At 40.1% G+C, this 16,048-nt stretch overlaps 1 protein-coding gene across 5 annotated transcripts in view; it reads left to right on the plus strand.

Annotated features, from left to right (window-relative positions):
• The window catches only part of RIMS2 (regulating synaptic membrane exocytosis 2), a 627,382-nt gene that overhangs the window by 174,985 nt on the left and 436,349 nt on the right, over positions 1-16,048 (plus strand). For all 5 annotated transcript variants that reach the window (XM_063451151.1, XM_063451153.1, XM_063451154.1 and 2 more), the window contains one exon: positions 7,288-7,589. In XM_063451151.1, coding sequence (XP_063307221.1) covers positions 7,288-7,589 — 302 coding nt within the window. The remainder of the gene's footprint in view (positions 1-7,287; positions 7,590-16,048) is intronic.

Here is a 16,048-nt window from a genome sequence, read left to right on the forward strand (position 1 = left end):
ATTCATACTATAAATGACTGTTAATTGATATGAATCATCCCATTGCTTGATGAGTAACTGAGATTGACTAGGAACAGAAAATCACTAAACTCCTTTAATGCAGGAAGATTGGCAGCATAAGACAGTAATGGGGGTGCCTTCTAGACCAGTAATAGTATACCTTTGGTACTGTTACTAGACAGGCAGTAAACTGTAGCAGCAATAATTATAATGATACAAATTAACGGTTACATAAGAGTTTAGGAAACATTAAAATATTTCCTTAAATATTTGTGGAGAATTGCTAACTCTAGCAAGAAATTGAGATTTTTCAAGAAGGACCAATGACAGTAATTTGTAAAAAATTTCTTACTTCACCCACTCTGATACCATTGACCATGTAATGTATCCGGGCCTAGTCTCTGTGTTGTATGACCTTTAAACTCTGTAATGATCCTGAATGATGATAACTTATCAATCTGGGTCCAAAATGTTTATTTCTCGTATACTGGTACTAATTTGAAATGTTCTATCAATGCACCCTTAGGACCCTAGGGTTCTGAAGCACAGTGATGTTACTGTATGAGATTAGAAAGAAAAAAAACATTGAACACGTAAGGTTACCAGTGTTTATTGTATGACTAGTGCTTGCATTGTTTGAGCTTAAACTAATTATATTTTCCATTTGTGATGACCTGAGGATTTCATGTATAGTAACCTATTTTGTACAGCCTCAATAATCAAACCGTTCTGTAGGACATCTAGATACTATAACAAAAACCTATATATCCGATGGTTATCAAAGAATAATTTTGATAATTACTTTCTCCCCGGGAATGTCATTGATATATTTTAAAGGATCCCTTGGAATGTCTCTTGCAGCCTCATAACCTTCTTTGCCTTTCTACACACCTGAATATACTATAAAACAAATTAATCTTAGCAGTCTGTGCAACATTCCATGGATGTGGACTGTAAAATACTTGTAAATATAAGGCAGTTGGAGAAGATGAGAGGAATCAAGGATAACTTGCAATCTAGAATAGTATGTTCTAAAAACAGTTGCATGAGTTCTAGCTATTATTATTATTATTATTATTTATATAGCGCCAACTTATTCAGCAGCGCTTTCCAACATTATAAAAAAGGAAATTTAACAATAAATGAGACAATTACAAAATGTTACAGGAACAATAGGTAGATTAGGAACCTGCTCACAGTCTATAGGAGGTGGGGTATACAACACAATAGGAAGTGCATCATGGGGGCAGCATACAAACATGTTGAGAAAGTAGTTGTACACATCAGCCCCAATACATACAATAAAACCCAAAGAAAAGAGTTACCTGTGCACTACCCCAAATCCCTATGCATATATAGACAAATGGAGGTTTTTTTGTTTTACTCCAATGGCCATTAGATGTAAGCCCACCTGCCATGTCAAGTCAAACTTCTTAGATGGGCCCTACACTAACAATTCACCCTGCTTATTTCAGCTTAAGGGAAAAAACTCTAATGAGACAGAGAGGGGTACATACTTATTTTCTACATACTTATTAACCCTTAATAAGGTACACATTGGCCCTCAATAGGGTACACATGGGCTGGGCAGCAGCAATGTAACATGGTTGTGCGATACAAAAGCAAATACAAACAAAAATAAGTCCTGCGCTCAGACTCCTACTACTCCTGAGAGGCAGCAATGACTATAGTACACATCAGCCCCAACACGTAGAATAAAAACCCAACTAAAGAGTTTCCTGCACACAATCCCAAATCCCTGTGCATTGTTAAACAAATTGAGTTTTTCTTGTTTCACTTCAATGACCATTAGGTGTAAACCATGGTCATGGATTAAAGAAGATACAGTACTCAAGAAAAACTAACAGCAGTAACAGAGACAGGGCAAAAGCCAGCAGACAAGGAGAGGTTTAAATAGCCCTAAAATATTTTTAGGTTTGCGCCCTGCGGCTCCAAAAGGTGCCAAGGCGATGTCAAAGGAATAACGTAGGTTGGTCTGACATGTCATGAACAGACATGGGTTTGGATTCAGCAGTTTCCAAAATGATACCAAGTGTGTGCGCCAATAATGGCACTGAAATGATGCGAGAATGGGGAGTCTGCATCAAGATTGATGAAAGGAAGCTGCATCAAACTAACAGGTCATGACACTTGGGTATTTCCAGCAGTCTTCACATTCATTGTTTCATAATTCTATGACCGTGCAGACTCTTGTTTCATCTTGTTGCAGGAAGACACAGATTTGGTTGCCAGGTGCTTCTACAAGTTGGTAGCTGTATAGTACTATTTTGCATGGAGTGGGAATTTCTAATCAGTACCCGTTCCAAGATCTAAAGGGATACTGTAGGTATTGACAAATGTTTGGTGCAATGTGTAGGTCACCATGCAGACTGTTATATTGAGTGGTTTTAAAAAAAAAAAAATAATAATAATTATAATAATGAGTTGTTTTGCTGCAAAAATTAAAAAACAAAAAGACAAAACAACAACCAACCTGTACCCCCCAACCTGCAGTAAAAGCTTAAAGGAACACTATAGGGTCAGGAACACAAACATGTATTCCTGAGCCTATAGTGCAAAATCCACCTTTTAAGTGGCTTGCCCCCTCAGAATGGGTTAAAACTTACCTTATTTTCAGCTCTCTACGGGTCTGTCGGCGCTAGCCCCGCCCTCTTGGTGACGTCATCAGAATTGCCGACTTGCCCATGGGGAAAGCATTGGATTGGCTAAAATTGGCAAGGGGGCGGGGCCAAACATCTCTTCATAGAGATGCATTGAATGCAGAGCGTGGAGACGCTGAACGGCACTGCTGCCTACTGTGCAGCACTGATCCAGGAAGCACCTCCAGTGGCCATCTAAGGAGTGACCACTTGGAGGTGTCCCTAGGGGCAATGTAAACACTGTCTTTCCCTGGAAAGGCAGTGTTTACCTCAAAATGCCTGTAGGGAACTATTATACTCACCAGAACAACTACATTAAGCTGTAGTTGTTCTGGTGACTATAGTGTCCCTTTAAAATAAATAAAATAAAACATCTGTGTCTGACTACTCTAACCCGGCGAATAGTTTTATTTGTATTTTATTGTATATGAATCTTAGTAAAGGCTATGCAGCTTTAGTAGAAATCTAACAGTTCCAAAACCATGAAAAACTAAACTCCTCCATAGAGAGCTTTGTGAGCACCATTACAGAATCACTTCCTGGTTTGATCATTCCCGGCTTGGCGGAATCTTGGGCATCTGCAGTAAAGGGAGGAGGTGTATATTTTCTTCTATATTATTTTGATTAATTCTCTATGTTTTAAATAATATATTAAAAGAAGGTGAGGAAGGTAACTCAAGCTTGTCCATCGCCAAGGGGACTATGTACGAAAAATACATTATAATGTATCCTTCACAGTAAAAAAAAAACACAACACTCTTTCTAAATATAAAATGTGACCATGGATTAGTGATTATGATGTTTGAAATTAAATATATATATATTTTTTTAATTCTTTATTTTTGTTGTGCAGTACATATTCACAATCTGACATAGCCAGAGCACATTCTTTGCATACATCAGCATTATACAGGGCATCCCTGTTATTGGCATGATACATGTGCACATTTTAACAGGGTTTTGAACTTTTAGCTAGGTACAACGATAACTTAGTCAACATCGTAAGTATAACGTAGTGTGATCCATCTCTTAAGTCGTCTGCATAGATATCTGTACCCATACAAATTCAGCACCACACCCTATAGGAGAGGGTCATGGTGGCGAAAAGGAGGAGAGTGTGAGTGGAAAGGACAGGATAGAAAAGATGAGAGAAGAGATTGAATGGGGCATTAAGGCGAGGGAGGAACCCGGAGGAATGGAGAGAAAGGGGAAAGGGAGGGGACCGCGGGGGCACCCCAAGGACCCCCACCACAGGAGCCCCCGGGGGGTGGGAGCGCGGACATCTCAGCCAGCCTCAGAGAAATCAGAAGGCCCGCCGCATGGCCTAAGCACTCGGCGGGCTATCGTCCCACGGCTCCCATAGCCTACGGAACGCTCCCACGGACCCCCGTATTCTAGCAGTCAGATCATCCATGAGGTGCACCTCTTTAATCCTTGAGATTACACACGCTTTGTGTGGTGCTTCTGGTTTTAACCATGTGAATGCTATCGCTCGCCTTGCGGCTAAGGTAATTTTGTGTATTAGTGTTTGCTCCCTTCTCGTCCATCCGTCGATAGATCTATTCAGAAGATACACCCAAGGGTTGAAATCAAATTTTAACTTTCTATAGATGCTATAGAAAATGACAACATAAAGAGCACTCACAAAGAGGCTCTCCCATTAGCAAAATATGTAGTTATGGTTGGAGAATTCCTCTGAAGGAAAGTAGATGCTTGGCTGCAATCCACAAATAAATATTTAATATTTCTAATAAAAACAAAAAAGAAGTGTGAGTGATTCAGACAATGTAATTTGCAAACTTAATCATATGGAAACATTTACTGCGCCAGTATAATAGTCACAGGTGTAGAATCTTATGAAAACCATGATATATATATAATTGGGAAACGCTATAAAATAAGACTTTTATCTATAAAATTATTAAAAAAAGGATGTTTTCCCCAAACATCTATTATGTTTTCTTAAATGTCATTATCCATGTGTCATTTTATTTCCTAGAACAGGGCGTTGGTACAGTTGTGTTGGCTACGTAAATATTACGCAGATCTGAGCATTTGAAATTAAAATACATTCTACCTTTAATCTACTGTTTACACCCCATTTTAACTGCGTGGGAAGCATGATCTATAACTCTAATACTGTTTCCCAAGGTTTGTTGTGTATCTGTGTCTTGGTATTGCAGTGAATTCCAAGGTATGATGTTGTTGCCTGGATGTTGGCACTACATCACAAAAGACCAACAAGCAACAAGCATTTGTAGTTACATATTGACAGCAATGAATCAAAACATATGCATACCTCCCAAGTGTCATATGCAGGAGAGAGGATCATTATTTTCGACCCAAATCCTTCTGTTCATCTTTTCTACCCTAATGTCCCTCTTTCTAGGAGCTCTATATTGTTGGTGACATCTCCGTGTATAACAGAGCTCCACAGCAATAATACTTACAGTAATGTGTCTTTAAGCTTCAATAAATGTGTTTCGAAATTAGTCTCTGTAAATAAAATGCTTTTGTTCTAAATTACATTTTAGTTCCATTAAATGTTATTAGTTAGTCACATAACTGGAACTAAATAGGCACTCACACCCTTAAAACTAAAGTGTCCCTCTTTGTCTATTCCAAACACTAGCAGGTGTGTGTATGCAGGGCCAGATAAAGAGCCCAGTGGGCCTGGTTCTGACAATTATGAGGGGCCTAATTATAGAATCTTATCGACCAAAAACACTAAAACAGTCATACCTATCAAGCGTTATGTATCTGGTGGAGATGGTGCCAGAGGGAAACTCATAGGATGCAGCTATAAGAAAAGGCCGATTCTCTTAAAATATGCTAATCTCTCTCTAATTAATGCTTTCATCTTTCAAGTACATCCATTCCCCTTAACAGAAGTGTCCAGTGAAGCAGGAAGTCAATGGGTGGTGTAAAAGGGTGGGCCACTGACACGAATCACGTGACTAGAACTGCCAAAAGGAGCAAAAATAACCAAAAAGGGGGCATGTCTGCCCAAAGAATTGGCAGGCCAGCCTGGCATCAGTGTCCCTATGTATCACAGTGTCAGTGTTCCACTAGTCTCCCAGTGTCTGTGTCCTCATTGCTCCCAGTGTCCCCATGTCTCAGTGTGTCCTGTGTCACTAGGATACTAAGGGACACTGAGAGACATGGGGACAGAGAGACATGGGGACACAGTGAGACATGGGGACACTGAGACACTTGGGGACACTGGGAGACATGGCGACATGGGGACACTAAGACACTAGGGACACTGAGAAATATGGGAACACAAACACTGGGAGACTAGAGGACACTAGGAGACATGGGGACACTGAGACACTAGGGACACTGGCTGGGAGGCATGGGGACACAGACACTTGGGAACACTGGGAGACAGGGGGACCCTGAAACATTTGTGGACACTGGGAGACATGGGGACACTACAGATACTAAGAGACATGGGACACTGAGACACTAGTGCCTCCATGTCTTCCAGTGTCTCCATGTCTCCCAGCCAGTGTCCCTAGTTTCTCAGTGTCCCTTTGGCTCCCAGTGCGCCCATGGCTCCCAGTGTCCCCATGTCTCACAGTGCCCCCTAGTGTCTCAGTGTCCCCAGGTCTGCTGTCTGAACTCTCTGTGCTGTGTAGCTGCTCCCCCGCGGATCAGTGAGTATAGAGAGGCAGGGGGGGATATGCTGTAACTTCCTATCCCTGCCTCTCTCCACACACACTGACCCCTATTGGCCGGCGCTGGTATTACAGAGTAATCTCTGTTTATACTGAGAAAAATATCTGTATTTGTATTGCGATATTATTGCAATACTGGCACAGCCAGGCAGCCTCAAATACCATCTGGGCCAGTAAAATACCTGTCAGGAGGAAAACCTAAGAGTAGGGTGTAAAAAAAAAAAAGTAAAACATTTTTTTTTTTTTTTTTTTTTACTTTTTTTTTTTTTTAAATGGGCCTATTCCATGGGCCAGGGCCTGGAGCTGCAGCTCCATCAGCCCCTATGTTAATCCGGCCCTGTGTGTATGTGTGTGCTATATACCAGAAATGTCAAAATGAGGCTGATGAGGCTTTGCCAGCACCCCTGAAATATGTAGCTAAGCAAGCACTTGGTTTCCTGGTAGCTAAAATATTAATGATGAGGTGAGTGAGATGGGCAGAGTTAGAATATATACAGTGCTATTAGAAATTTACTGAACCAAGGTGCTGTCCTGGGGCAAAGTGCTAAAAAAAAAGTCCAATCTCTAAGTGCATTTAGCACCCAAAAGAGCACTTGCTTTCACAAATATCCCCTTATTCAGCAAACTAATGCATATATTGACTCACTGGAGCTCACCTCTGCTTTTATGAAAACGTTTTCACAGGTAAAACATGAAAGATAGCTGGGATCCAATAAATATTAGATTTCCTATATATCTCTACTTATGAATATAATAAACTCCTTTACGTTCAAATGATTATCTATCACCCTCGGGTGCTTTAGGAAAGACATCTGGTTTTTAACCTAACATTCAGTGACACATTCTATATTCAGCCTCATGCTACGCAGTATACTGACATTTTCTCTAGAGACATCTAGAACCGTGATTAATGCTTTCACCATTCCTTTTTTTATTTCTATCCTTAGGTAATGTGGGTATGTAATTTGTGCCGAAAACAACAAGAAATCCTCACCAAATCCGGAGCCTGGTTCTACAAAGGTGGGTCAAACACGCCACAAAAGCCTGGTGAAGAGACCCAACCAGGGCTGCAGAACGAAGAAGCACCTCAGGAGAAAAAGGCAAAGCTACAAGAACAAGCTCAATACCAGGCACCCTCAGGAGACATAACACCAGCCACAGACAAGAGCAGACCACAAGGAATCACAAGGCAGGATTCCATTAAAAATGGTTCTGGAGTAAAGCACCCAAGTGATCTACCAACAGAAAGGTAATTTAGAATCTTTTTAGATATGTCCACATTTTCAGTTTTCATTAGCACACTAGAGGAGTGTTTTGTTTTTTTCCCAATACAGTCCTCAAGGTATGTCAGTGATCCAAATTTGTTTTGTCAGTATCAACATCGGGTCAAAATTTGGAAATTCCAAAATCCTGGACTCCCGGTGTGCTTTGAGGACTGGGTTGGCCACTAATTGACTACAGTGTCTGGAGACATCTCTTGGCCAGAGATATGGGTTTCGAGAAAAATAATGTCTACCTGGTTTTTTTTTTTTTGTGAGAGAAAGAGGATTGCAATACTATCTGGATAGGTATATGACAGAATTATTGAAGTTCTTTGGTATGTGGTACTCGATTTGCCAGCTGCCAGAGCATTGTGTGAGTTGCAGTAGTCCCCAATAGTGGGACATCTGTCTGTCTATTACACATACAGGAATCTGTTCATTAAATCACTTGTGTTGACTTAAACTGAGTTCTTAAAAGTACACTAAAATCGCTGATTTGGAAAAAATGTCTGATTTGCAAAAGATGGATATTTAGCTTAAATTTAGCCAGACTCGTCTCAAATCACAGCATCTCTGTTCAGCAGCTAAATCTCTCGAGTTGCAAACTAAGGGGTTGTTCAATGTCGCTAGCGGGAAAAAAACAACTTGACTATTTTGATTGAAATGATAGAAAACTGTTTTCAGTTCACCTGATATAATGTAAAAAAAATATTCTATTCTTAGTATTAATTTGAACTGGTGCCCTCAATAGACATTTATGTGATTCATTAATTTTGAAGTTTAGGAGTTCTATGTATTCACGTAAAAATATGTTTAAAAATCACATTTATCTCACTTTGACCAGGTTTAAAAATATGTCAAAGGGCTCTCTGCAGAAAGCATTGCATTCATAAGAAATGCATTGTGTGCTTTGAAAATCTGCTTTTTTGTTGTCTGTGCAAATAACTCAGAGCTGAATATCCTGTTAAATTATTTATTTAACTGATATTTTCTTTTCATTTTAGGAGTAGCAACAGAGTTTCAAATGCTTCTGTTGTCCCAAGAGTTATAAGCAATACAAAATATATACAATATATAAACGTACCATCACAAAATTCCAAGTGATATCTACATAGGAGTGTACAAAGATGACTATATATTAGAGCAGGGTGTAACAGAGTAGTGCCGGGAGAAAGAACAGGGAAATATGGGTGGGGGAGGGGTGAAATGGAGGGCTCAAGAGATTTCCTGATAGAGAATCTGTATATAAACTTTGGACCATTACCCCGTGTCCTTGAAAGGTTTCTAATGCGTTTTTACAGTGTATTATAAAATGTACCATTGGTTGCAAATATAACCGCAGCATTCAAGTTAAAGAGATATTGTAGGCATTGTAACTGTTTTATCTCATTGAGAGTTGAAATATTTTTAATGTATTAATTCTAAACAAGAGTCCACACCAGGCCATTCCCTCTGTGCTGCTTGGGCTAATGAGGAAGCAAGCGCCTGAGTAACAATGGGCAGCTGAGAGTGTCAGCTGACTGCTTTAAGCCTATCACAGAGCCCATTGCTGGTATGAATTAGTATGGCTAGAAGGGTGTAATCTCTGCTTGAAAATGGAGTGATACAGAATGAAGTGCCAGCGCCAGGGAACTCCAGACACTATAACTAATTCAATTACATAAAATGGTTATAGTACCTTCAGTGTCCCTTCAAGTTATTGCTAGACTTTTCTTTTTTTTACACTGATACACTTATATTTCTGCAACTCTGCAAAAAATATAAATTCAGTGATAATTTATTTTTGTAATTATTTCTTCATGCAGTCCAAGGTAATCTTGGCACCCTCCTTCCCTTTCCCCCCCTCCCCCCCCCTCCCCCCCCCCCCCCCAAGGGGAAACTACATTTCCCCTGATGCTCTGTCAACCTGTAGGCCGGGTGACTGAGCATCATGGGAAATCTAGTTCTCAAATAACTTGTGCGCCAAGGTTAGACAGCACTGGGTGAAGGGATGTTATTTATTAAGAACCCACAGTATAATTTATGTAATGATTCTAAATGACTGTTTGTGTGTTCTTTTGACATTTGAAGAACTTCAGGATGCTCACCATCTAATTAATATCCCAATAGGCCTGAAATGTAGGTCTGTTAAAAAAAAAAAAAAAGATTCATTGTGTATGCTATATTGTTTACAATTAGAAGTTATAATATAGCTGCTTTTGGTAACCTTTCCAACAATTTTCAAGAATTGCAAATTTAAGGTAAAAATAGCTAATCTGAACACTCCGATAACATTCAAACACAAAAAAAATATTGGAATAATATTGTCAGTTTTCCACAATCCCCAAATGAATGAACAAACCCATTTGTTTGTTTGTTTTTTTGGCTTGAATGCTTGTTTCCATGTCTAAATTTGAACTGTTCATTCATGGCTATATTTTGAAAGAAAAAAAAAAATAACACTTGTACACTTGAAATGGAATAACCTACCTGCAAAATTATAGCTGCTCGTTAAACTCATAATTAGTTTATATTCATAAAATCTTAATTTAGGCATCGTTCTTGATACTACCAAGGACAGGATGAAAAACTAAAAAAACTAAGGGCTGTATACTAAGAGATAAACGTAACTCTGGTGGCTGAATTATTGTTCTGTTTCCAGAAATATACTTATCTTCTAAATAGCTCCACCGAAATAATAACAATCACATTTAAGCCACAGTTTAGTTTTTCCCAGCTTAATATTCCACCCTGTAAGTGTACGTATAAGGACCAGCAGGACGATCTGAAAGTAGAGATTTTCTTTTTGCAGAGGTAGATTTTGTCACTACTGACTGCAGATATCTTTTAACATGTATAAATGCCGTCTAGTCACTGAGTACATCTATTCATTGCATCGCAGCTAATCCACACCTCCGAGAAAGGTCATTATCATTTATTAATAACACGGTCATAATGTCACAAGCTCTTTTTTATTTCATCACTGTATGGGAACAATTAACCCACTGAACCCAACCCAGTTATTCCAAATACCCAATAATTCCTCTTATTCTGGATGCATTTTGACCATACACTTATTTAGCCTTACTTATCATTTTTCAGTTTTCTTTCCCCGAGGGTTATGCATGTTTGGACAACCAAGCGAAGGACAATTTATATATTATCATTATCAGACATTATCACACAGGCTGTACGTTCATCCATTGATGCCTGAACACAGTTTTTACATATAGCGTCTTAGTTACATTGGGGCCCAATAACGTCTGTAGAGGTCTGTGCATTTAACTGTGTTTCCAGAAATTCCTCATCATGTCATCCACCTTAAGCATTGCCTACTTTATGTCTGTTTTTTTTTATTTTCTTTCATAACAATAATTTGAACCATGCATTGGCTTATCCCCACCCGCCATAAATAGGTTAAAAAAACAATCCAAAAAATATAACAGTGCTTCCTAGTTGGTAAGTAACACTCCAGAAGTTAAAGGACCACTTTAGTCACCTAAACAACATTAGCTTCATGAAGCAGTTTTAGTGTATAGATCATGCTTCTCAGGTTTCACTGCTCAATTCACTGCCATTTAGGAATGAAATCACATTGTTTCTGTTATTTAGCCCTTGTCACACCTCCCCTGGCTCTGATTGACACAGCCTGCGTGAACAAAACTGGTTTCACTTTTAATCAGATGTAATTTACCTTAAACAATTGTATCTCTTTCTCTGTAAATTAAACTTTAGTCACATACAGGAGGCTCTTGCAGTATCTAGCAAGCTATTAACATAGCAGGGGATACGAAAATATAAATTAAACAGAACTTGCAATAAAGGAAAGATAAACTTTAGATGACTCTTTACAGGAAGTGTTTAGGAAGGCTGTGCAAGTCACATGCATGGAGGTGTGGCTAGGGTTCAGAAACAAAGGGACTTAACTCCTAAATGGCAGAGAATTGAGTAGTGAGACTGCAGGGACATGATCTATACACCAAAACTGCTTCATTGAGCTAATGCTGTTTTGGTGACTATAGTGTCCCTTCAATAACAAGCTGGATCTAAATAGAATAGTTATTCATATTTACAAAGTAAAAACATTCTGTGTGAACTCAAGTTTTTTTTTTTATAAATAAATACATAAATATCCTTATATATAACTAATAACTAAAATTCCTGTCAGCAAGGAGATTAGAACAAGTGTAATAGAACAAATTAACAGTGGAGAAAATCGGTATAGTGTCTGAAAACAGCTTTATTATATGCTTTGCCAATGAGCACACTCTTGGGTCATGTCATCAAGCTGATCACTCAAATTCCTACATTTTATGGAATTACTTTGTATTTGGCTATGAATCTGGTCTATTACTAGAGTCTGGAAGAGGTATAACTCCTTAAACTGTAAACCGTAATATTAGATTCACAGGTCTAACGAGGTTAAATCGGTGGGTTAAACCTACAAATAAGTGGCTATAAGGAGGGATATGACATCTAGAGTTATTAAGATACCTGCGGAATCCCTAAATTTAAATGAGAGATATAAAACCTCAATATCCTACAAATAATCCAATTAATGGTAATAGAGTGAAAATAGGATAAGCCCCCCAAAAAGATATAATGGCTTACTGGAAAATAAACAACATAGATTGCAAAAAGAAAAAAAGATAAATAGCTTGTACATATATCCAACTGATCCATTCACAGGATCTGATGTTTAATTAGTGGGTATTTGCCAGACAATCCCCCTATACCACCATCCCTATGTGTAAAATGAAGGGGGGCACATGTGATATCTTAAGTCTTCTCTGTACTGTGATTTGTCTTTGCTGACTTTTACTTAGTTAGTTCCCTAGTCCACTTTTCGACTGCTGTCCTCTCTGTGTGAGTTAACCTATGGACTGCACTTCCTGGCTTGCACATGTCATCTGCTAGACTTAATTTGGACCTTATGTCTCTCACCACTGTCTGTGTCACCCTAGACATCACAGTTCAATGGCATATCACGAGTGTAGACTTCCCTACCACTGAGCCAGAGTCAAAAACATCCAAACACGATATATCCATCTTCCTTTTCAAGGGTTAAAACACAGAAATAAGATTGGTGCCGGAATGGTAGAGATATTAAAGACTTACGAGGAAGATTAAACTCCTAATCTTCTAAGGATGATTAGATTTCTAACACAGTTTTGTAAGTTAAAGAATCACGCTTCGACATTACTCTGACCATTATAATCTTGCATGTTTGACAATGCTGTTTTAATTGAGTTAATGAAGCAACTTTGTGATAAATCTGGACCCATAGGGTTTTCAAGAGCATTCTCAGTGGAATCCATTAAATGCATACGCATTGATCTACTGCTAGTGAACACGCAATTCGAGCTGAGGGGTGGAGACCATTTATATAATCGCACTTTTATCAATTAAAACTAAAAACTATAAAAGAAAACGTGCACGTATCATTATCTTTGTGTGTGTATTATGTATTAGTTTTTAAATCTTCTGTCAGTGAAACCTTTAGCCGTTATATAATTTTAAAACACACAATTTTTAGTTAATTAATGCATTTATACTCTAACCCTTTGCGCTCCCATGTCAGAATATATCCGAATAAAATATTTTATCACTTGTAGTCCCATGTCAGGTTGTCCATGGAGAGTATATTCGATCATCCTTGCCGGGTGCCACGTCCTTGCCGGACATTCTCGGCTTCCGGCACAAAAGATCGGCGGTACTCTTCAGGGATAATCCAAAATTGGACCACAAGAGGTAAACATTTTTGTCACAGCAAAAACATTCTGCACATTCTGCAGGGAACAGTATGATTAAAAGCACACTACCAACTGTAGAGGTATCTCCTAACAGGTGCTATGTAAGTTGGTCTAGATTTTCCTGCAGATGTAGAGATACATTTCTGATTTTCTTAATCTTTCACTTGATATTCCATTTACATCCATTTTACATTTACTGAAGCTCTCTCTGATGGGTTAGCATATTTCTACTTATTGCTATGAGAACAGAAACATTTCTGATAAGCAGAAGTTTTATTGATCCAGATTATTGGTTACGGTTTTAGTCCTAATATGCCATCCAATATACCTTGGAAACCAAGGAGAACCTAAGATGAAATTTCTACCAACTGGCATACAGTATGTCTGCTTTTTACCTCTTGGAGGTTTGGGTACAATTAATTAAAAATGTATCATGTGTTAAGAATATTATTGCCAATTGAATATGGTATATGTTACATAAGTTATTGCCAATTAAATAAGGTATATGTTACATATACATAATTTTAAATGCACTTTATGCAGGTACACCCTTGGACATACTTGTGACAGACCGCCTGGCAACCCTGACTGGGTACCTCCGTCAGTCGCTGCTTCCTAGTAATCCTTGAATACCATAAGAACCGCACCGTACACCATAACCACCATAAACCCCACCATAAACTGCCGCAGCTTGATTGGGGTCTCACTGTCCTTTACCCACCCTGGACCCAAGACCAAGACCCAGCTTCCAGTGGGTAGACCTCTACTAGTTCAGAGAGCAAAGCAGGCTGCTCTTACAAGAGCACTCGTTGTAATCCAAGGGAGTATAGAGATTATAGCAATCCCCAGAGTGAATATAGCTTTTCAATCCCCCAAACATGAGCCTAGACTTCATGAAAGGTAAAACAAATCTCTTTAATGGCAGCCACAACTGGCGTTATATGCAGTTCCCAATGCAAGGGGCACACCCCCTGGACCTGAGAGTGGACTACAGTAAAAACACATTGGCTCTTGGCTCTTGGTCCAGGAGACTCTCATACAAAACTGGTCAATACATTCCCTGTGCCTGGGAGATAATGGAGTCAGCACTGTATTAAACTCAATTATCTCTAGGCACAGAAAACATACAATTTTACAAAACCCCCAAAATACCTTTAAACACACAAAATCCCCACAAAAGTTACATCCCCCGATCTGAGTGACCAACATATCCAAAAATCACCCAGATCGGTTCAGGGACTCAGGATTTTCCGGGAAGTCATAATTTGACCGACCACACGCATGGTCCTATGCCCAAAATAGTTCCACAGCTATGGGCCGCTGGGGACCGACTGGGAACCGCGAAGTCTTCATGACGAAAATAGTTCCAGGGCATTCGCGGCTAAGTCCTCCTGAAGTCTATTTGTCTCCACTCCCGGCAACACACACTGCCACTGGGGAGTGAGACTGAATGTCTCCACTGCCTGTATAGTACCCTGCCACTGGGGAGAGAGGACGATACGCTCCTCTCCCTGTAATGCATACTGCCGCTGGGGAGTCGGACCGACTGTCTCAACTCCCGGTAACGCTGCCTGGTGCTGGGTAGTAGGACCAACCATCTCCACTCCCAATGATGCTTGCAGCTGCTAAACTACTTCTCTTAAGTTCTGGTATTCCTGCTCCAGTTCCCATTCTATAGCGACCAAACGGGAGATAACTGGTCCCAGGCCTGCAGTACTAGGGAGCTCCAGTGCGTCCATACGGTATTCCCGAATGTCCCAATACCTAGACTCTTCCGGGCTGCCGAAATCACTGTCCTCCTCCAATGCCTCCCATAGTAAACCAGGGCCATCATAGTCATCCCCCTCTGGTCTTTCGTTCTTCGTTCTCCATGGGCACCTTTGGACCGAGTACCTCCATAGCGCCCGGTATCCCTCATCCAGTCACAGTTCCTTCTTGATCAGCTGCTGGAATTCTATAATCCACTCTACCCGGGGAGGATCCTCCAGTAAAGGAACCTCAGCACTGTTTGCCTATGTCTGTGCAGATCTGAACTGAGAAGGCTCTCTCCCCCTTGAGCTTGAGACTGCTCCAGGGCCTCGTGCCAGAGCTCTCGCCGTACCACATCTTTCCATACCAGCTCATCCTCGGCTGAAACAGGGCCATACTCCTGTGCCGGTGTGCCTTGTAGTCTCCACTGGAACTCCTCCTCATATGGGGACGCTGCCCGGGGGCTTGCTCGCTCCATCTTGCTGAGTTCCTCCGCACCCAGGGGCGCTGCAAGAATGCTAGTGTTGCCTTCAATTTGTAAATCTAAACGATGTCTCCAGTCTCTTCTATACTTGCTAGGAAGCCATCTAGGAAGCCATATGGAACACTGCAACATTTCAAGTCCCAGTGGAGTCTTTGTCAATTTTGACAAAGATTCCACTGGGAGTCGAAACGTTGCAGTGTTCCCCATGTTCTAATAAAGGTGCCTAGAGACATTGGAGTGCCAGGACCCATATTCCACATGTTCTAATAAAGGTGCCTAGAGACATTGGAGTGCCAGGACCCATATTCCACATGTTCTAATAAAGGTGCCTAGAGAAATTGAAGTGCCAGGACCCATATTCCACATGTTCTAATAAAGGTGCCTAGAGACATTGGAGTGCCAGGACCCATGTTCCACATGTTCTAATAAAGGTGCCTAGAGACATTGGAGTGCCGGGACCCATGTTCCACATGTTCTAATA

The sequence above is a fragment of the Pelobates fuscus genome, chromosome 4 (genome assembly GCF_036172605.1).
Source record: "Pelobates fuscus isolate aPelFus1 chromosome 4, aPelFus1.pri, whole genome shotgun sequence".
In the NCBI taxonomy this organism is placed as follows: Eukaryota; Metazoa; Chordata; class Amphibia; order Anura; family Pelobatidae; genus Pelobates; species Pelobates fuscus.